Source organism: Mesoplodon bidens (assembly GCF_964165515.1).
Source record: "Mesoplodon bidens genome assembly, chromosome: 2".
Lineage (NCBI taxonomy): Eukaryota > Metazoa > Chordata > Mammalia > Artiodactyla > Ziphiidae > Mesoplodon > Mesoplodon bidens.
In genome coordinates, this window is record NC_138177.1 from 74,110,591 (window position 1) to 74,132,957 (window position 22,367).

Sequence of the window (22,367 nt, forward strand, 5' to 3'; positions counted from 1 at the left end):
GCAAAGTCATGTGTAAACCCTGTTCCTGATTCTGCAATGACCAATGCCACCCTTTTATTCCTTAGGGATGAGAGTATCATTAAAGTTTAGTCTGAGGATACACTCAGCATATCTTGCAAGTATCCAGTGTATGTTTATAAGATGTCAGAAATTTTAGCCCCAACTGAGATTAAGTACTAAAATTCTGCTAGAAATTCACCTGGAAAAAGAAGTGAAAGAAAAATGAATAAGAGGGAAGTTCTAGTCTTACATATTCAATTTAACTGACCATAACCAAATACAAATTAATTCATTCATATTAGGTGCCAACAAATACCAGACTGGTTATTGAAAAAAAAAAAGATCATATCTAAATCCAACTTAAAAAAAAAAAAAAGAGAGAACTCATAAACCTCAGCACCCAAGTGCCAAGGAGGTTAATTTACTCTTTAAAACTGAGCAATACTCTAGGGTGCCTCATCTGTTAATCTTGAAGGAACATAGTAAAGATGCTAACTCCTCATGGGAAAGGAAAAATCAGATTAGGCCTCAATGAGACCAGAGAGGAAAACAAAAGACAAATTAGGGAAAAGAAGAGCAAAGGAAAGGAAGAAGGTGGCAAGACAAAGATTGGCTAGAGGGATGTCAAAGTGCAAGGTCTAAGAAATAAGAAACGTATTGCTAAAACAACCCAGATGAATGAAGGAAAATGCTATCTTAGAGATACAAAGCACAGGACCCATTCTTTCCAAGCCTCATAATGCAGTAAATTAAGCACACTGCATCACAGCATGTCATTAACAGTTATCAGGCCCCAAGTGAAAAGAGGCATGGATTAGAAAATAAGAATAAAGAACCCAAACTAATAATCCAAAGCACAAAATGATGTTGCACTAGATGGAAACCATTATCAACCAGCAAGGCTACCCCATGGATCCATAACCCTTGGGTTCTTTACCTGGGGCCGCTGCTTGTGCTGTGTCTGATTTTGGTTTTGAGGTGGTTCCCAGTTTCCCCGGGCTCGGTTAGTGCCCACCGACGTCATCATTTACAGTATATACAAATAACAGTATTTACAAGGTAGAATACTGAAAGATTCAAGAAAAAAAAAAAGTTTAGATGTTAAATGTGGGCAAAATGTTTTCAACCTCTCTTTCATCAGCACCTTCACCACTTTCACTTCTTTAAAGAGACAAACCAACATTCACCTGTTCTTGAGATAGATTTCCAGTATGATAAATTCCTTAGAGAACTATGACTATTAATCCATTTTTGTAAAACAAGAAATATATAAAACATGTGTTAAGTGATGGTTTGTTTTAAAGTGATGAGCACGGGCCTCCCTGGTGGCGCAGTGGTTGAGAGTCCGCCTGCCGATGCAGGGGATACGGGTTCGTGACCCGGTCTGGGAGGATCCCATATGCCGCGGAGCGGCTGGGCCCGTGAGCCATGGCCGCTGGGCCTGCGCATCCGGAGCCTGTGCTCCGCAACGGGAGAGGCCACAACAGTGAGAGGCCCGCATACCGCAAAAAGAAAAAAAAATAAAATAAAGTGATGAGCACGATTTGGTTACAGTCCCCTATAGGCAGCCTTTGTGAAGTTTTGCTATCTTGATAGTAAGCGAAACAATGTTAATAATCAAGTCTTCCAATAGGCGAAAATACCCAATGTCCCTTTGACAGAAGGAAAGATAATCAGCAAAGCCTGGAAACAAAAGCCTTCCAGGAAGGGGATTAGTCTATACTCCAAATAAAAACAATTTAAAACACTGTACTCAACCTACCTTTGAAAAGAGCTTTACCTGCCTTACAACCTTTTAAACGTAAGTTGCATGTGTCCTCCATCACTCGGGAAAGGACAAGCTCAAGCCTAGCCTCTTTCTTCCTCCCTCAAGTTTCTATCTCTCAGTATGTGGGGGCTCCCACACCTTTCAGCAAGGCACATATCAGCCCCAGTGACTTTGCCCAGAATCTCAGTTCCTTGGATAATAATTCTAACGCGCTGCTTTTGTGGTTGCTTCTGTGGCTGCTTCTGTTGGTTTCCTAAGTCCGCAGTTCCAAGAAACCAGAATTGCAATTCCCCTCCACCACTCACCTTAATATATAGAGAATCCCAAATTTGTCCCAAACCAAAAGCATCTAGCCCAGAGTTTTATTTGGAAGAAAGTGCTTCTGGGAAGTCATTTTAGACTTGAGACATTACTGCCAGCAAGAAGACTTTGTTGAGTCTTTACAGAGACATGGAACACACAGGGCCTTCCCAAAACCAGATCAGTTTTGTTAGTAACACTTCTAACAAGCAAAGATTCTACTGAATTTAAGTTGCCTTCATTCATACTTTGTTTTATAATGCAATCTCAACTGTTGCATTTAGTAAACAAAGAAAACATTCATCATATGATGGAGTGCTCAAAATAAGGTTACATTGCATTGTTTTACTCCCTGCCAAAGAGGACAAGTTTATACTTTTCTGCTCTATATTGAATTTTTTTTCATTAACGAAACTTCATATAGGGTAATTTTAAGCTGCCCAGAAGACACTGATGGATTTGAGGGACAGGTAGGCTGGGCTTCAAAAGAAATATGCAAGTATTAATATTAGGAGAGTGAATTTCACCTGTTTCTTGGGTCACAAAGAAAGCCAACTTCCCTGTGGATAAATTCTTCACCCAGTTGGGTCAATATGTTACATAGGTCTTTGTCGTTTGATGCAGTCATTAAGAATTGAGTTCTATATTTCCTGTCACCAAGAAATATTTTTAAGGAAAGTTCATGGCTAATTTTTAACCATTACCTCTTCTCCCTACACAAATGTGCACAAAAAGCCCTGTAAATATGTATAGGTAGTACAGGATTATTTGATACACTGTAGTCCATTTTCCCAGGCTGCCATTATTGTCAAGTTCAAACACTTAATTTACAATAAACAAGTGTTATTCAACCAAGTACGCCTGGATTCAAATCAAAGAGGAAAAAAAAAAGGAAGAAAAAATATCAGGCTTTATTATAATTGACTCTAAGATGAACATTCTAACATGGGAGTAGCCTCTCCTGTAACTTACAAATATTGATTGCTTTCTACTCATCATGTGATTTCAATTTGTGAGCATGAGTTACACTGTGGATATGAATTTCATGACTACCTGTATGGACAACTGCATGTACAGTAGCAATCAATGTAAATACATTAAAAAGTCATTTTGAAAGCCACACAATTACTCAGGAAAGGGGAAAAAAAAATCCTCCTAATCACTCTTGCTATTAACTTCCATTTCTCTTACAAATGCTTTGAAATGTGTGACTAAGAAAATTTTACCACCTAGGTAGTAACAACACTGACCGAAAGATCAAAAGTAAGTGATCTGGGATGGATCACTGGAGGGCACAGAATTAGTAGCCTTTTAGTAGCAAGCAGAGACACATACCCAGAGTTATCACAGTGGAGATGAGGAATCTTGTTAAGTACTCTTTCTTAAAACATAAAAATATTTAAGGGAAGTAGGTGACAAGTATTGGAGACCAAGGGAATAGTGCAGGAACAAATACAGGTTTCAACACAGGAGTGCCCTTGACTGTTTTCTGAAAACCAGCTACTTAAAAAAATAGCCAGAGAAATTTTACAGAAAAAAATAAATAACAAGTATTTATTGAGTATCTACTATGTGTCCAATACTTTAGAAAATACAAAAGCAATATGACTTGGTTGCTGCCCTCAGGGAGCTTACAATCTAATTTGAGAAACAATTCAGAAACTATGAAGCTGGAAGGGGGGTGGGTAAGGCTTGCTACTTCTAACAGAGCAACTAATTCCCCTAGATGCTCTGTGGAAATGATCCCTGCATCCCCTTCCCCATCAACTTGAATCTAATTTAAAAAAGAGTACTTCCCAGTTAGGACACATTTGGCAACAAGGGGCTTTAAAAATCAAAATCCAAACAGTACATTTTAAGGCCTTTCATCATTAGTTTACATGCCAGCAACACTTCCCGACTTCCCATTCACAACGTAAATAATCACTGGGATAGTCTAATCTTTAAGAACAATGGTTGTAGGATCTCAAAGCAGTTTTAACAACCCATACACAGCCAAAACGTTTTACTTCTCCTGTATTTCAGGTTGTCACTGACCCTCATCACATCCCAGCAAGTCACATCAGACATCCATCCCCAAAAGCAGAATATGGGTGGTGGAAGTGGTTGGGGAGAAGACAAAAAGGATTTCTCCATCTAATAATCAGGGACAATCAAAGGCAAAAGGGCTAACAATAACAACAACAAAAAAAGGCCTGTTACTGTGGTGTTTTTCTTTCCACAACATCCTACACCAGAGATGGCTACATTTCAAGAACGGTGGAAAAGGAGCGGCCTCCTGTTTGTGACATCAGTTTGCAAAGCAATTTAAGGACTGTCCACAAGGTGAAGGGTCGAAGAAATTTGGAATTCCTGTCCCATTATAAGAAGACTGAACACATACCCCACTGCTCTAATGACGTCCCTTAGGCGCAATATACCCTATGGGGGCCTTCAGGCCCAGCTTCCCAAATAACATCATTAATTGTTTGGGGTACCCAAAACTACAGTATGGAAGACAGGAAGCTAAAGACAGCAGCAAAAAAATATATTCCAAGAGCTGGAGCGGTGAGCAAGAAGGAAAGGTAATAAGAGGAGCTGACAAAGAGGCTGGAAACGGAGAGGGGACGCAAGCCCACGCGTGGAGGATGGGAGGCTCACCCCGCTCAGCGCCACATCGGGAGCTCCCGGGGCCAATCGCCTCCTTACCTCCCACCCGGAACAAATTAATCCTCCGCACTCCAAACTGAGGGCCACATGGGGGAGTTTGGGGCAGCTCCACCCCATCTCCCTCCCTCCCCCCCCACCCCGCCACCCCCAAACCAGGCCGGATCCGGATCAGAGGAGGCCCGCAGAGGGTTGGAAAAGGAGGAGGCCCTCTCATCTTCTCGACAGGCACCGGCCAGGGTAGAGAGAGGGCCCTACCTCAGGCGGGGCCCAGGCCTCGGTCGCTCGCGCTCTTTCTCGCTCTCCCCCCTCTCAGGCTCTAGCCGCATGGCCCCCCCTCCGGCTGCCCCAAGCCCCGCCCCGGCCACGCTCCCAAATCGAGGCCCCGGCGCTGGCGCGGCCCACTAGGCCGCGAACCCAACCGTAAACAAAACCTCCAGCGGCCGACTCGGGGGGGGGGGGCAGGGCTCGCAGGACTAGGAGGGGGGTGTACAGTGGGGAACACACGGTGCGGGGAGGCCTACCGACGGAGGGGGATACGGCGGGGGTAGGGGAGAAAGGAGGGAGGGTAAAAAGGGGATCGTGGATTTAAAGGGGCCGCGGACAATACCCGGCCCCGCCGCGCTGCCGCCGCCACCGCCGCCGCCGCCAACGCCGCTGCGCTCCCAACTTTACCTCAGTCTCCTCCACACTGACACCCCGGGCCGCGCCGCCCCTGTCACGTGATATAAGGTTCCCTCCTCCCCACCCCCCTCCCTCCTTTTCCCTCTTGCGCTCGCTCTCGCGCCTTCCCCCTCCCACTTGCCTTCCTGCGTCCCCCAGCACGTGACGCAAAAAAGGACGCGCACGCAAGCGTGCGCGTGCCGCCCCGCCACGAGACACCTCATTCCGGCTCCGCGCGTCCGCCCCGCCTCCTCCGCGGCGGCCCCGCCTCCACCACGTGACGCGCGGATAGCCTCCGTTTCCTCTTACTGGCGTAGTTCCGCGTCTTCGCACTCGTCGGTCCCGGTTGTCATTGCGTGCCTGAGTCACGTGCTGGGGGGAAGCGGGAAGGCGTCGTTCTTCTTTCCCAGCCTCCCCCCCCCCGTCCGCCATGTTTTCAGGCCCGGTCAGCCTTGGTCTTTCCCCGTAAGGAAATGGCCGGGGCGCTTCAGGGAACCCAGGCGCCGTTGCCTCGGCGCAGCCCGGGCTGACGAGGCAGGGCAGCGGGGTAAACCGGAGCGGTTCTGCGCGGGGTGGGGAGGCCATGGCGTCCGGCAGTAACTGGCTGTCCGGCGTGAATGTCGTGCTGGTGATGGCCTACGGGAGCCTGGTGAGGAGATTCCCCCACCCCATTTCCTGTTGTCGCCTCTGACCCAGTAGAGACCCTCCTTGAGCAGTTCCCGGCCCTCATTCTCCACCCACTCACCTGCGCTTTTTCTGGGCTTTGACTCCTATCCCAGGAGTACCTGGGAGCATGTCACCGACCGCCCCGCCCCTAGCCGAGAACCCTCCCCCTAAACCCTAGGATAAAGACCCCCAAGCCTCTACGCTACAGGCTTATCTATGTCCACGCCATCGCTGACGGCCTTGCTTTGTCCCAACTTACACCCCGAAGCATTCGTGAGAGGCCGAATTGAGGGATTTGAAATGAAGGCATGTCTTTTTTTGGTCTAACTTTTTAATTCAAGGTTATTTACTTCTCATATCTTTTGGACAGGTGTTTGTACTGCTGTTTATTTTTGTGAAGAGGCAAATCATGCGCTTTGCAATGAAATCTCGAAGGGGACCTCATGTCCCTGTGGGACACAATGCCCCCAAGGTAGGTCCTTAAGGCATGAGATAGGCCTGGTTCTCCAGATCCATTAGGGCCCAGAATGAGATTTCCTTTGCCTTTAGAAATGACTTAATTCCCGTATTTCCTTGTCCAGTTACCCATGTGTATGTTAGTGTATTGTATATTAGTATATTGAGCAATAAAGGTCATCTTGGGTCTTGGCTTACCTGCTCACTGCCGTGGCACAGCAAGTAGCTTATCCAGGGACTTCAGTTTCTGCATCTGCAGAATGAAGGAGGACTTGGATGAAAATTCCCAACTCTTTATGGTATGATGTTTCCCAGTTCAATTTAAGCTACCCAGTGTTTTCTGTTTTGGGTTTTTCTTTTTTTGATTTAGGATGGGGTTAGAGTGGTTAGAATTAGCCCCAGATCAGTGAGAAGGGTTGCCATTGCAAAACTTTAGATTTATAAGGGCCCCATAAATCATCTAGTCCTATCATTCATGTTACCAACTAAAATCTAAGAAAAGGAAGCAGCTTACTGGAGGACATACAGGAAGTGAATAACCAAGCAGTCTCTGTACTTTCTCCTTAGGTAATTGGCTTTCCTTACCTTGGCTTTAAATATCTACTGTTGAAATTTTATTTCTATCCCATTCCTCCTTCCTGAGTTCCATCCTTGTGTATCCAATTGCCTACCTAACATTTCCAATTAGATGTCTGATAGGCATCTCAAACCTAACATGTCCTAATGCTCCACAGAACTCTTAATACCCCCAACTGCCACCCCCATCCTGCTTCTGCCTTACACTTCCGGGTAAAGGTTGCCTGCTGTCCTTACCAGCCTCCTTTTGTATGGCTCCGCCCTGATCACTGGGATCCAGCTACACTGGTTGAATTTCTTATCTTTATGTGTGCTGTCACTGTGGCCTAGAATGATCTACCTCTGGTTTTCACTTGGCTAGCTCATTTGATCTTTAGAACTTACCTCAAATACTATTTCCTACAAAGAGGAATGCTTATGACCCATTATAAAGTAGGTCTTCTTTGTTTTCAGATAGCATTTTACTACAAATATTCTTTTATGTTTATTTGTTTAATGCCTCTCTCTTCCCTAAGCTGTAAGAATGTATACACCATGCCAGTTATGTTCACTGCTATAGAGCCAGGGCCTACACATAGTAATAATTCATTGTTGAGTGAAAAGCAGGTTAGTGGGAGGGGTAGAGCTAGGACACAATTCTGTCAACTCCTAGAGCAATGTCCTTTCATTAACTAGTACTGTAACCCTCCTCTCATTGTTCTTTGCTGATATATTTCATGGAAAGCCTCAAAGAAGATGTTGTGGCCTGAAACCTCAACAGTGCTTCCACATTCTCCCAGTTCTCCAAATGCCAGCTGCCTCCCATAAGAAGGATATAGGGTTAGTTTCCAGTATGTCATGAGCCAATCAAACCTTTGACTATTTAGGACCCCCCAACCTCAGACTAGATGAGATCAAGATTCCTTTTGCTCTAAAAAGTTCTGGCTACATTCTCATCCATTGCTGGTGGAAGTACAGACTAGTAAAAGTGCTTTGGGAAATATTGGGGTATTGTCTAGTAAGGTTGCAAATGTACCTAATCCATAGCCCAGCAATTCCACTCCTACCATAGAGAAATTAATTTTTGTTCATGTGTACCAGAAAACATGTACAAGAATACAGCATTGTTTCTAATAATTTTTTTTAAAGCTGTTACTCTAAATGTCCATTTGAGAATGGATATATAATAACGTAATAGTATTCTGGAATACTATAAGGAATGAAAATAAACCGAAGATAAGTATATGAACACAAGTGAATCTCCAAAATACTTTTTTTTTTTTTGCGGTAGGCGGGCCTCTCTCTGTTGTGGCCTCTCCCGTTGCGGAGCACAGGCTCCGGACGTGCAGGCTCAGCGGCCATGGCTCACGGGCCCAGCCGCTCCGTAGCATGTGGGATCCTCCTGGACCGGGGCACGAACCCATGTCCCCTGCATCAGCAGGCGGACTCTGAACCACTGCGCCACCAGGGAAGCCCTCTAAAATACTTTTGAATGGAAAAAGTAAATCACAAACATGAATGAATCTCAAAAACATGCCAGGTGAAAAAATGCCAGAAAGCCATTCACAAAAGAATACGTACTGTATGATTCCATTCCATTTGTATGGAATTCTAGAACAGGAGGAACTATATTGATAGAAAGCACATCAGTGTTCCCTGGGGCATGAAGCGGGAGGTTGCCTGCAAAGGGGGATGAAGAACATATTGGGGTGATGAAAGTGTTCTATATCTTTTTTTTTTTTTTTGGCTGCATTGGGTCTTCGTTGCGGTGCACGGGCTTCTCATTGCAGTGGCTTCTCTTGTTGCAGAGCACGGGCTCTAGGCACGTGGGCTTCAGGAGCTGTGGCATGTGGACTCAGTAGTTGTGGTTCGCGGGCTCTAAAGCACAGGCTCAGTAGTTGTGGTGCACGGGCTTAGTTGCTCCGCGGCATGTGGGATCTTCCCAGACCAGGGCTCGAACCCATGTTCCCTGCATTGGCAGGTGGATTCTTAACCACTGCACCACCAGGGAAGTCCAGTGTTCTGTATCTTGATTGGGATAGTGGTTGAATGGATGTATTCATTTGTCAAAATTCGTCAAACTACATACTTAAAATGGATGTATTTTATTGCATGTAAATTAAACCTCAGTAAAGTTTATTTAAAACTTTAAAAGATAGGTTGCAGAGCAAGTCAAAAAGTATTTTTCCAAAAAAAAAAATATATATATATATATATATTTTCCATTTGTATAAAGTTCAAAACCAGGCAAAGCTAAACATCTTCCTCAGGGTGACGTGATAAAACAGCAAAGAAAAATAAAACTTGAGAAGTTAAGGTTGGAGGTTGCATTCAGTCGGGTGGACACAGAAGGCTTCCAAGTCATGGGTCATATTCCAGTTCATAAATTGGATAGTGCATACAGGTGTGCATCTTAATGAATTTTGTAATTAAGGTGTGTGTATATATATATATATATATATATATATATATATATATGTCAAATGTATTCTACGAATGACATATTTCACAATAGAAGTTCCTAAATGTCACAAGAAAATACTTGCTGGGACTCTGGCAACCCTCTTAAGACAGATGAATATGAAACTGTTAACAGTGTTTGCTTCTGGGTAAGTGGGGGTGACCCCTTTCGTATCTTTTTGAATTACCTACTTAAAAAATTAAATGTGCTCTAGAAGAAAGCCTCTAGAAATCCTGTGGTCCACCAGGTAGGGATAGTTCCCAAACTTCTAAACCACATACAGATCTTCTTACAGGTTTTTAGAGTAGATTATGACCTCCAGTTGATGTCCATTTTTTCCCAGCTCAGGAAATTCTTTATGACACCTAACCAAGATTCTTCTAAATCCTGTCAAGGGAACTTCCCTGGTAGTCCAGTGGTTGAGACTGTGCTTCCACTGCAGGGGGTGCGGGTTTGGTCTCTGGTGGGGGAACTAAGATCCCGCGTGCCATTCAGTGCCCCCTAAAATTTCAGTTGAAAATCAGAAATAATGTTAATAGTGTAGAGCTTGAAGGAATTCTGGCAGGTTAAAAGATCTAGCTTAGAGATGGGCAGTTTGGAGAGGTTCTTAGTGAACCCAACCCCATTCTTTATTAAATTCTTGAGTCTTATCGGGCAATTTCATTAGCCAAATGAGCATTTTCTCTGCTTCTGTTGTCTTAGTTGTTCACCTGCTCTGCCCCATTTCCAGACTGATGGGAAGCAAAGTACAGGCTAAGTGACTGCGTATTCTTTTCTCCACATGAACAGGACTTAAAAGAGGAGATTGATATCCGACTATCCAGGGTTCAGGATATCAAATATGAACCTCAGCTCCTTGCAGATGATGACGCAAGACTGCTACAGCTGGAAACCCAGGGAAATCAAAGTATGCAGCATGCTCTTGGAGGATACTTCAGTGAGGGGTCTCACAAACTCAGAATTCCTTTGCTCTCAGAGTTATAAACATAGCCGCTGGCAGTCTCAGCTGCTGTGGGTCCTTGTTACTGGGTATATGTCAGATGTGGGAGGCACTTTAAGCTTGCTGGAGTTTGGAGAATCTTTTGAGGGTTATGCCTGAGACCAGTCTCTTTCTTAACAGATTGCTACAACTATCTATACAGGATGAAAGCTCTGGATGCCATCCGTGCCTCTGGTAAGGGCTGCTCAACAGCCGTTCCGGATCCTGAAAGCTCACCTGGGGAAGAGAGGGAGGAACCCTCTTTATGTGTTAGAATTTGTCCTTTCTGCACATCTGCGGCTGGTAGGAATTTCCTACTTTTGAGAGTACTGGGTTACTATTTTACCTAAGGAAATGATGTATGTAAGTTATTTTTCTCCAAAGAGTCTGGATTTGTTTTTTTCTTTCTAGACCTTTAGTTTCATGAACTAGATGGTGGTAATTTGCTTGTTTTCCCACAAAAGACAGGCAGCATCTGCTTTTTCACCAAGCCTACTTAGATGGTTCTTGAATTTTTTTCTATATGACCATTGTCAGAAATGCTCTTGAATTTTTTTTCATATGACCATTGTCAAAAATGCTCTATCTCTACCAAAACATAGTTTATATCTTAAACTATGGGTAAATAGGAAGGTAAATAGGAAAATGACACTATTGTGTGTCATTGGTATAGTTTAACAGTTGTATTGCTACCACCATATGACCACTCAGACACAGCTCTGTATCTCTGGTCTTCTGAATTCTCTTAGAATTTCCCCCAACTCACTCATTGGACCTGTTTGTAAGTTTGGGAAATTAATTAGAAAGACTAAACAAATGGGAAAGGGGGTATCATTGTTCTATTATCTCCATAGAGATCCCATTTCATGCTGAAGGCCGGCATCCCCGTTCCTTAATGGGCAAGAATTTCCGCTCCTATCTGCTAGATCTTCGAAACACTAGTACTCCTTTCAAGGGTGTGCGCAAGGCCCTCATTGATACCCTGCTGGATGGCTATGAGACAGCCCGCTATGGGACAGGGGTAAGCCAGATGGCCACTTTTTCCTTCAGGGAACTAAAGGGATGCCCCAGACTGAGAGATCCTCATTCTTCCTTCCTCTTTCTTCAGGTCTTTGGCCAGAGTGAGTACCTGCGCTATCAGGAGGCCCTGAGTGAACTGGCCACAGTGTGAGTTTGGAGGGGAACATGTCAAAGGGAGCTGGTTAGAGAATACAGGTAGTGCTGGACTGTTCCCACAGTGAGATGACCTTCAAAAGCACTGTGAACAAAATCTATGATAACATAAGAGTTGTCAGGTCCTAGACTGTTAGAGCTGCTTCTTGCTCACATTGGAAAGCAGATGCTGCTCTACAAGCTAATAAGAGAAGTTTCTCCTATTATTGTGCATCTCTTTTTCTCTTGTTTTTGTTTTTTGTCCAACTCAGTAAAATGTCAGAATTGGTATAACCTATTACACCAATAAAGGGAATAAAATAAAGTTTTTCAGCACACAAAGATGCCTTCTCTTCAGGGCCCCAGTGTCATCCTTTTGTGCCTTGGTTCAATAAAAGAATTAAATGCCAACCATTTTTATTACCAGTTAAAGTATTAGTAACCCTATCTGAAACAAAAGGTATCACTAAAGAATCAGCTGCCGAGGGCTTGTGTTATAGAAGAGACATCATGATTCTTCTCTGGGAACTTTTTTTTTTTTTTCCATTTATGTTATGACCACATCATAAAATTCCTCTTTTTTTTATGTTATGTATTTTATTTATTATCTTTTTTGGCTGTGTTGGGTCTTCATTGCGGTGCACGGGCTTCTCATTGCAGTGTCTTCTCTTGTTGCGGAGCATGGGCCTTAGAGCATGTGGGCTTCAGTTTATGGCTCGCAGGCTCTGGAGTGCAAGTTCAGTAGTTTTGGCGCACTGGCTTAGTTGCTCCACTACATGAGGGATCTTCTCAGACCAGGGATCGAACTCGTGTCCTCTGCATTGGCAGGCAGATTCTCAATCACTGCACCACCAGGGAAGTCCCTCGCTGGGAACATTTTAAATACATACTAACAAACCTTCATTATGTTGTTTATGCATACGTGTAACTGAAAGAGTAAAGAGGGAAAGCCAGTCTAGAATAAAAAGTTAGTTACCAGCCATGAAAAGAATACATCTGTTTTCTGCTGTGTTGATTATGGCTCTTTCTCAAAAGGTAAGGGGTATGTCTGTCCTGTCTTCTCTCTGTTCTTAAAAATAAGCTACCTTGTTCTAAAGACAAAAGGTCCTAGTAAAAACTACTTAGAAAACTAATGAAAATGAACATGTGGAAAGGATGGAAAGGAGCATTTGGTCTAGAAGTCAGGCAGGAGGCCTGTTCAAAATTCACTTTCTTTGAAAGACAAATAGTGTATGATTCCACTTATGTGAGGTATCTGGAGTAATCATATCCATAGAGACAGAAAGTAGAGTGGTGGTTGCCAAGGGCTGGAGGAAAGGGGGAATAGGGAGTTGTTTAATAGGCAGAGAGTTTGTTTTACAAGATGAAAAGAATTCTGGAGGTTGGTTGTACAACAATGTGAATGTACTTAGCACTGCTGAACTGTAAACATTTAAAAATGGTTAGGATGGTAAATTTTATGTGTATTTTACCACAATTTAAAAAAAATTTTAGTCTCTTTGATCTCTAGTTTCTAGAAAGTTTCAGTGAGTATATTGAAGAGTAAAGGCTCTGAAATCTGACAAACTTAGGTTTGAATCCCAGCTCTCTGTCACTGACTAGCTTTGTGACCTCAGGCAACTTACTGGATGGACCCTCAGTTTCCTAACCTGCAAAAGGGGATGATACCACCCTATAGGAATAGTGGGATGTTAGTAAATTACATGTTCGTAAAGCACCAGGTTTAATGTCGTAATAAGTGCTCAGTAGTTAACTTCAGTATTATTTTTTGTTATTCAGTTGTTTCAAGGGACTGGGAGTATATTAATGGCATGCACACATTAGGTGGATCAGCAGAATTAAAAGTTTTCTTTAAGCACAGTGAAATGAAGAAGAGGTTGAGTCAGAGGCAGGGACTCAGTGGGAAAATTGGTTTCTCCACTATTTCTAGGCTACCAGATGAGATTTTAGTAACTAGTTCATAAGGTAGGACAGAGACCATTTGTGGCTACAGCTGCATTTATAGGATGGATAAGCCTTGAATTGTTTTCTTCCATTAGTCCTCATTCTGTCCATGACCTGCCCTCTTTGTATTCTTCAGGGTCAAAGCCCGAAGTGGGAGCTCTCAGCGACAACATCAGTCAGCAGCCAAAGACCTAACCCAGTCTCCTGAAGTCTCCCCAACAACCATCCAGGTGACATACCTCCCCTCCAGTCAGAAGAGTAAACGTGCCAAGCACTTCCTCGAATTGAAGAGCTTTAAGGACAACTATAACACACTGGAGAGTACTCTGTGATGGAGCTGAAGAACTCTCACTGTTGATGGAGCCAGACAGACTGCAGTGTGCTTGCCGGGCAGCCCTCAGGTCAATCTGGCTCAGCAGCCTGGACTGGATCAGCTGAAGCTCTGGTTGTGTTCAGAGCTCTTAGAGTTCATGCATAGTGGATCATTCTCCCACCCTCTCTTACGGCCAGTTTCAGAACATCAGTTAAGACTTTTTTTTCCCTTGGTAGCACTTTTCTCTGGAGTTGAATTCAGATGTTTTTCTTAATATTTCTGTTAAAGCTTCCTTAAAAATCCTCACTTGGTTTTAATCATGGTTCATCTGTCCTTTTCCAGACTATAAATAATCCCAAGGGTGAGAGTTGGGATGACGGGGCTTGGTGTCTTGTCTTCTGTATCTATCCCTTCGAACACAGTTGAATGGGAACCATTTGGGTTTGAGACATCTAAGAGTTCATTGGTGGGAAAGGTGTACAGGAACTGGTGGGGAGATTGGGTGAGGCCATGAGTGGTATGTGGAACAACTTAACCCTGGTGCTCCACTTAAACCAGGATGTGTTGAAACATTAACACAACTTCCCTGGCGTGCAAGGATCTGCCTTTACTTTCATTCCATACTGTCATGAATAAAGTGAAAAAGGAATGTTTTGACACCTGACATTATCCCATCCCTCCTCATGTGTGGGGTAGTGTGAAGGAATGGTCAGACCAATATATTGGTCTGACTTTATATAAACTATTTAATAAAATGAACAATTAAAGAATAAAGCATATGATTCATTCCTTTATAGTTGTCTTTTAATAAAACAGGCACGTGATATGCTCTCTGGACCTAGAACCATACAGATACTCCTTGGGACCACAAAAGACGAAATCCTGAAATGTGACTGTGGTCCTTGCTCATAGAATTGCCTGTGTCACTAATAGAAGGCTGGAGAACCAGGATTCCCTTCAGGTCTCCAGGGTAACAGGCCAGGTGACCAATCAACTCCTAGGCCTAGGCTCATTGTTGGAGGTGTAAATGTTGCTATGACTACTGAAACCTTGGTGACTGAAAACAAAGTAGAGCCTGTTCAGTCTCCTAAGACTACATCAAGCAAGTTTGTAGACATGTCTGTGGAAAAGATGGTAAAAGTAGAAGTATGCAGAGTTGGAAAAGGGACTGGGTTGGATGTGTTTCCCTGGATGAGGTTTCCAGATCAATTTACCAGAAATGGACAGATGTAACAGAAGGGTAGTAGCAGGAGTGGGAGATGATGTCTGGCACATAGTAGGTGTTCAGATATTTGTTGCATACTAACTGCTGCATGTTACCTTTGATCCATTCTGAAAGGAGTAGGACTTTCTCCCCACCTCCCCTAGGAAATTGGCTACTCCCTGTCTCTAAAGGGAAAGGTCTATGTGTCTCCCACTATGATAGGGTACTGAGTGAGGTACTGGAGATCAAGGCAGATCAACAGAACTCCCCTTTCTTGCAGAGTTTTCAAAGGGCCCTGGGACTTAAGAAGATGGTGGACAGGTAATCTCTGCTTCTATCCCTTCCCTTAACCTTCAGATTGACCTTTTCACCCTCCTGTCCTGAAGCCACTTCTGAGATCTGCTCCATCTTGTTAGGGGCTCCTCAAGAATGCAAACAGGTACGGGAGGGGCAAGAAGCAGCCCTTGTTCTCACAAGCAGAGATCAGCCTCCTAGTGCCCACTCGGTTAGGCTACGTAGGCAATGGTTTTTATTGTCCCTTGCTTCCCATTCTCTGAAGGAAAATTGGAGCAAGTTTTTGTTGTTTTCTTTTTTTACTTTTTAAGGAAAATTCAAGTATTTGTTGCCCAGCATTGCACTAACCATGTGGTAGATATGCAGTAGGTATTTATTGAATGAATGAATGAGAAAACTCAAAAGATGAGGCTGTATATCTCCATCACCTGGGGAGCTTTTTTAAAAAAAACACAGGTTTTAACCCAGAAGATTCTAAAATGGTCTGGATTAGATAGGATAAGCCTGTTTTTTAAGGTTTCATAGGTTATATCCAGAGGTAGCAAGGATGTGAGGTAACAAGAATGCATATAGTTTTAGTGGGAATCAAGATCGATGCAGCCTTTTTTCTTTTAATTTTGTTTATTTTTGCCTGCGTTGGGTCTTCGTTGCTGCGCGCAGCCTTCCTCTAGTTGCAGTGAGCGGGACTACTCTTCATTGCAGTGCGTGGGCTTCTCATTGTAGTGGCTTCTCTTGTTGCGGTGCACGGGCTCTAGGCGCACAGGCTTCAGTAGCTGTGGCATACAGGCTCAGTACTTGTGGCTCGCGGGCTCTAGAGCACAGGCCCAGTAGTTGTGGTGCACCAACTTAGTTGCTCCACGGCATGTGGGATCTTCCCGGACCAGGGCTACGAACCCGTGTCCCCTGCATTGGCAGGCAGATTCTTAACCACTGTGCCACCAGGGAAGTCCCTGATGCAGCCTTTTTTATGAAGCCTTTTTTATGAAATCTATCAAAATTTAAAATTCACATATCCTTTGAACTGGCAACTCTACTTCTAGGAATTTAATTTACACACATATACCTGCAAAAGCACTAGAATGTACATACACGAGTATTCATGACAGCATTGTTTATAAAAATAAAAAAGCTAGAAACAACGTGTAGCTGGTTAAATTATGATACAAAAATACTAGACAGCCTTTAAACAGAACAAAGCAAATTTCTGTGTGCTGATATGAAAAGTCCAAATTGTTAAGTAATACTGCTTGTGTAAACATGATTTCATGTTAAAAAAATTAAAAGATAACACTTGCTGATAAAGAGAAGTTTTCTGTAAGATACACAAGAAACTGATAAGTTTGTTGAGAAGGACTGGGGCAGAAGAATGAAGCTTTCACTTTTCGTTTAATATATATTTCTGTATCAATTTAATTTTCAGCCATCTGCAAAAAATACTTGATTTTTTAAAAAAATGTCAACAGGATTATCTGAACAGAGGATGTGTGTGTGTGTGTGTGTGTGTGTGTGTGAGTGAGAGAGAGAGACATACATATATTCCTCTTATATATTAGAAAACCTTAATTCAGACCTAGCCAGGACTGAGTATCACTGGTATGATGGAATGAATTAATCCTTAGATTGGATTTGATACCCAGGTCTGCCGTTAAGTGACCTTGGGCAACTCACCTGAGCTTTAAAGTTTCCTTGTCTGTATAATGCAAAAATTAATATCTATGACACATGGTTATTATGATGATTGAGTGACATAATATACTAGGTTCTAAGTCAGTTCTAGTTATCCTTTCAAGGAGTTTGCAGTCTTCTCACGATGGCACAGAAGTTCTGGTGAAGAAGCAGCCTCACTGATGGCATTTTTGTCTCCACTCCTGACTTTAACCCATTCAACCCCTACCTTTCTGCCTGGGACAGGTGGCGAAATTCACACACTCAGTGTCTGTGGCAGATGACGTTAAGCCAGAGGAGAAACCCATATGCCATACTAAGGATGCAGGACACTATGGTGCAGGAGTTGGCACTGGCCAACAAGCAATTACTGATGGTGAGTTCTAGCAAGGGTGACCTGAAGTTTCATCCACTACTGCCCTGTGCCTTTGCCCACTGGGATTCCCAAGCTCTTAGTCTCTGCTGTTATACCAGAGCAGCAACTCTTCAACCGTAAAACCAAAGCTCCTTTTCATTGATTCTTTGCATCCAGCTGCAGAGTCCCAAACTGCAGTCTAGTCTTTGCTCCTCTCACCTTGGTAAGACTGCTACTTAGTGCCTAACACCTGCCTCTTGGAACCTCTCTCTCTCCCTGGAGTCCCCAGTTGCTGTCATGTCACCATGTTTGTATCCAAGGTGCCTAGAAAAGTTTCTGGTTCATGGTATGTTCTCAGCAAATAGTTGCTGAACATTGGAGCCTCACCCATGGGGGAAAACAATGGGTAGGCTTCCCCTCCAATGGTTCAGCCTCTATGCTACTGCCTAGCTTATGTCACAGCTAAGTCCAGATCCAAGAGAACACAGGTGATGGGAAAGCAACCAGGGAGAAAGAATGAGAAAGGTGGATAAACAGAGGGCAAACATGACACTCTATTCTCCCCTCCCCACCAGGTCCGTCAAGCTGCCCTGCACCAGCTGTTTGAAAAGGAGCATCGGCAGTACCAACAGGAACTAAATCAGATGGGCAAAGCTTTTTATGTGGAGAGACTCTAATGGCATTTGAAACATTGTCCTTCCATTCTCACCGTACCTGCTAACCTAGATTTCTTGAGCCCCACCACCTTCAGCTTCCTTCCCAAAACTCACCTGGATCTAGTTATGTGCCCAGGACTCAAGACAGTGCTCCAACTCTCACCTCTCGTGCCCCTGTCAACCCCCTGGTGCTATAGGGGAAACAATCTATAAAACAATGGTAAAAACAAGAGTGACGCCTTGTGGTCAGAATGACATATGCAGTGTTGATGTAAGTGGGGGGAGGGGAGGTGGATAGAGGCACAATGTGAGAAGCGAGTCCTGATTTGGTTTAACAAATAAAGCTAGTTCTTAAAGGTTCAAACCTGGACTACTGGCTCATTCTTTCAGCCCTAAATCTTGATCTGTTTCAAAAGTGCTTATTTAGGGCTTCCCTGGTGGCGCAGTGGTTGAGAGTCCGCCTGCCGATGCAGGGGACACAGGTTTGTGCCCCGGTCCGGGAAGATCCCACATGCGTGGAGCGGCTGAGCCTGCGCGTCCGGAGCCTGTGCTCCGCAGCGGGAGAGGCCACGGCGGTGACAGGCCCGCGTACCGCCAAAAAAAAAAAAAGTGCTTATTCACAGCTGCCATAATCTTAATAGAGCTTTCTGGATTTTGCTCACCACCTCTCTGATCTCACTTCCACTGATTTTTTCTGTATACCTGGACAAATAGCTCTGAATATGGCTATTAATCCACAGGCACTATGGTGCTTGATGTCAGTAGGCCTGGATTTTAGGTTCTGACTTGACAGTTATTGTGAGACCTTGGACAAGTCTCTTTCCTCTGGATTTCTGCCTGAATTCCCACCTCGGCAAAATAACAGAGTTCCAAACTTAAATGCCTTCAGGAGTCCGGCAGTTATAAGGGAATAAGGGATGGTGGGATTTATGGGGGACTGGAAAGAGCATGTGAAATCTAAATGCGTTCAAAATTCTTAAAAGTACTGAGTAATCATTTGCATCTATAGGCCATAGAGAACCTTACTTATAAAGATCCACTTTACATACAAATGACATCTCAAGCCAGAGAGACTCCCACTCTGCAGCCAGTAACATGTACAAGAACACGCCATCACTCTCTGATGTAATTGCCATCATACATACTTTTCCCTGTTCCCTCACCTTGCCATCTGCATGCTCATTGGTTACTCATCCTTTCCACACTGGTGGTTTCCTGCCCTCAACTCCATGTGGCTCTGTCTGCACTGCAAAACTCGAACCCTTTCTTTCCCCCCTCCCCCAAGTCTGCCTCTGTCCTTCAATATGCATTTTTCATCTTAGCTCAGAGCTTCTCCTTCCTCCTTTCCCTACACACCCCACTGATGAGGAGCACAGAGAAGCAGCAAGGTATGAAGAGAAGAGCACATGCTATGGAGTCAGGTGTGCGTTCAAAGTCTGACTTCACCTCTTAATTGTGTCACCATGTGTAAGTTACTTCTCTGAGCCTCAACTTTCTCTTCTGAAAGTGGGGATACTACCCATCTCAGAGGAACATTATGAGGATTAAATAAGATTATGTAGAGAGCAAGCCCAGCACTTGGCACGCAGTACGTATCCTCCCTCTTCCCTCTTAGGAGATTTCCCTGTGACCAAGCCCTTCACATGTCCCCTACTGGCCCCCTGGCCAGCCCCTTTATGCAGCTCAAATGTCATTCTCCATCCCAGGCCTGTCTTTCTGTCCTATATATCCATTCATCCTCCAGTCCCCATCAGCCCTGCTTCCCAAGCCGTCTTATCTTTAGTCAATAACTACTCAAGTGTTGTGACAGCAAACAAGACACGGAGCTCACAGGCCGGAGAGGCAGGCGTTGACCAAGTCATGACAGGTATGATGAGAGTTTTATAGGAGAAAAACCACACACATGTCCTGGATTTGACCCGCCAACCTGGCTGAGTCTCCCATTCCTTCTGCCTGTTCCCCCGCCCTCTATTCCCTGCGGGTCCACCTCGCCTTCACTCCTTTTATCTTCCCTTGTATCTATCTCCCAGCTGCCCCCCGCCTCTTATATATGGCAGCATAGCCTGGCGTTGGGAGAACAGGCTTCCACATGTCAGAGCTGGGTTTGAATTCTGGCTGTCACTTACTGCCTGTGTGGCCTTGAGCACATAACTTTAACTTGGGGTTTTTTTATATGTAAAATGGAGATAACACCTACCTCACTGGATTACTGTGGAGATTAAATAAAGCACTTAGCAGAGAAGTGGCATATAATATCCAATAAATGCTAAGTCATAATGATGTTTTCCTGCCCTGTGATAGTCTTTCTCTTTTTATTTCCTCTCCATTACCTGGTTGCGCCCCCACCTCCCACCACACTCTCTCATCAACCCCTTTTATTCCTCTTTCCTCTGTTCATTTGGGCCCACAGAATGCCCCGCCCCCTATGCCTTGATCCCTGACCTTGGCCTCTCTCCCCAGGGCTTGTCAGTGCCAGGCTGGCTCCAGTATTGGCAGTCCGGCCCCCTCCGGAGCCCATCTCCTCTGATCCTCTCTGCCTACTCTGTCCGCTCTCATCACATCAACTGAGTAGTTCACCCCATCATACCCATCCAGCCCCTTTTCCCTCTGTTGGCTGCTGCCTTACCCAACTCCTCAGGCTCAGAAGGACTCAGGCTTGCTTGAAATGGCTACACAGAAGTTACTTCCAGGAGAGCTAGAAAGCTTTCATCAAAGGCAATCTGAGATTTTGGCCTGGATATGCCATCCTGTCAGTCTCTTCCTAAGAGAGCTACTCTTCCCCTACATCAATGTTTCCTGTCTCTGCCTCTGTTTCCCCAGTGCCCCAAACACTAAAGTCCTTTCAATTCCTGCTGGTCCCTTTCCCAGCCTCTCTCCCTCCAGCCTGTGGTTCTCCAGGACAATCAAGGTTCCCAGAGAAGGGAACCAGAACTTGGGGGAGGGGGTGTTAAGGATAAAAAGGAAGGTCAAGAAAGTAAAAATTACACACAGACTGAAACCCATAAGACAACACCATAGGTGCTTACCTTGGAGCTTGTATGCCCATTTGTTAGTCTTCCCCTGGAAGGCAAGAGCCACACAATAGGAATTGACTGTGGCTTGGGACAAGCTATCGATCTAGACCAAGGGCACTGTCGAGTTGGCATATGTGTTTGTGTGTGTGTGTGTTGAGGGGGTGTGGAGGTGTCCGGCCTAATGGGAACAAGGACACATGGAACAGGCCTGGGGGCTGAAGCAGAGCATCCTCCTCCCACCCCACACTTCCACCCAAGCCCCCCACCCCGCCAGTGTAGCTATAACTCGGGCTCCTTTCTGCCACAGTAGAGAGAAGAATCTGCCTGCCACATGACATTCAACAGACCTGATTCTCTTCAGAAGAAAAATCTCCCAGAAAAGCAGGCACCAGGTTGGATCCCTGTGAGGGAAGACCATGAGAGAAGCCAGCCCAGGAGTTGGCGTTGTAAAAAGCCCCAGAAGAGGAGGAGAGTCCCAAGGACTGCAGGCTGTTTCCTGGCAGAGGGCGTTTTCTCCCTCCCTTTGATCTCCTAAAGTCTTACTTCTAATTCCGCCAGGCAGGAGAGACCATACTTCTTCTCTGGAGCCCAGGCTGGAGCCTGCTAGTGAGACAGGTCACTCTTCTCTTCTGGACACCCAAGGGTGGCTTTAAGGAGGATGCCTGGAGGACATGGGGAGAAGGTGAGAAGGGACAAGATGGTGGGAAGAAGCAGCCAAGCCTTCTGGAAGTTTCTCATGGCTACTAATCTGTCGTACTTAAGAGCAGGAGGGTTCCAGGAAGGCGTCCTCTGAAAGGCCTTCAGCAGCCTTGTGTGGGTGTTGGAAAGGGAAAGCAGGATGTGCAAGTCCCCACCCCCACTCTGGCAAAGCCTTGGGGCAACAGGAGGGGAGTTGAGAACAGGTGGCGAGGTTGATGAGGAGCTGCTGACACTGCTGATCCTCTGGGCACTTGGGCCGTGACATGATGGCGAGAAGCTCCGTGTTGGAGCTTTGGGGAAGGATAGGTGCCCAGATGTGGAGCCCTGCCAGATATTCTTCCTGGTTTAGGCCAATGTGATCCAGCGAAGGCCAGGCACTAGTAGGAGAGGAGCCGAGACCGGGATGGCACGAAGAGAAGATGAATAAGAGCCGGCTGCCTTGGGAGGCAAAGAGCAAGGGTCAGTGCCCTTCCCCAAGGGCACTGATGGATGGCTCTCCATCTAGCCATGCTTGGCGCCTGGTGTCTCTGCTCTGTCCTTTCTTTGCAGTGGCGAGGAAGGCAGAGGACCACCAAAG

General features: G+C 44.9%; 3 protein-coding genes across 34 annotated transcripts in view; 2 read left to right on the top strand and 1 right to left on the bottom strand.

Annotated features, from left to right (window-relative positions):
• UBAP2L (ubiquitin associated protein 2 like) overlaps positions 1-5,752 on the bottom strand; it is a 43,803-nt gene extending 38,051 nt beyond the window's left edge. For 16 of the 31 annotated variants that reach the window (XM_081226259.1, XM_081226258.1, XM_081226257.1 and 13 more), the window contains exons 1-2: positions 5,687-5,752; positions 938-1,067 (exon numbers count right to left, since the gene is read on the bottom strand). In XM_081226259.1, the coding sequence (XP_081082385.1) occupies positions 938-1,027 (90 nt within the window). In that variant the 5' untranslated portion in view covers positions 1,028-1,067; positions 5,687-5,752. Of the gene's footprint in view, positions 1-937; positions 1,068-2,595; positions 2,750-4,972; positions 5,057-5,324; positions 5,454-5,686 lie in introns of those variants that run through there. The other 15 variants (XM_081226243.1, XM_081226246.1, XM_081226245.1 and 12 more) reach the window with 4 other exon arrangements.
• Positions 5,753-5,788: 36 nt separating this feature from the next.
• LOC308613194 (protein C1orf43 homolog) lies at positions 5,789-14,108 on the top strand. Of its 2 annotated transcripts, none has more exons than XM_081226282.1 (7): positions 5,789-6,026; positions 6,414-6,515; positions 10,305-10,422; positions 10,636-10,689; positions 11,349-11,515; positions 11,603-11,709; positions 13,727-13,855. In XM_081226282.1, the coding sequence occupies exons 1-6, from the start codon at positions 5,961-5,963 to the stop codon at positions 11,663-11,665; spliced, it is 570 nt and encodes a 189-aa protein (XP_081082408.1). In that variant the 5' UTR covers positions 5,789-5,960; the 3' UTR covers positions 11,666-11,709; positions 13,727-13,855. The 2 variants fall into 2 exon arrangements, with proteins under 2 accessions (XP_081082408.1, XP_081082407.1); XM_081226281.1 differs by having other exon boundaries at positions 5,794-6,026; positions 11,603-11,661; positions 13,727-14,108.
• Positions 14,109-15,019: 911 nt separating this feature from the next.
• On the top strand, positions 15,020-18,611 carry CFAP141 (cilia and flagella associated protein 141; the record flags this gene model as incomplete). The annotated part of the gene is made up of 4 exons (XM_081223814.1): positions 15,020-15,049; positions 15,388-15,428; positions 17,313-17,442; positions 17,997-18,611. The coding sequence occupies 4 exons, from the start codon at positions 15,020-15,022 to the stop codon at positions 18,096-18,098; spliced, it is 303 nt and encodes a 100-aa protein (XP_081079940.1). The 3' UTR covers positions 18,099-18,611.
• Between the last annotated feature and the right edge of the window lie 3,756 nt (positions 18,612-22,367).

Coding starts and splice junctions, on each gene's coding strand:
- LOC308613194 (XM_081226281.1), top strand. CDS start 5,961: ATGGCGTCCGGCAGTAACTGGCTGTCCGGCGTGAATGTCGTGCTGGTG. Junction 10,423..10,635: donor GGAAACCCAGGGAAATCAAA/GTATGCAGCATG, acceptor CTTTCTTAACAG/ATTGCTACAACTATCTATAC. Junction 10,690..11,348: donor GGATGCCATCCGTGCCTCTG/GTAAGGGCTGCT, acceptor TTATCTCCATAG/AGATCCCATTTCATGCTGAA.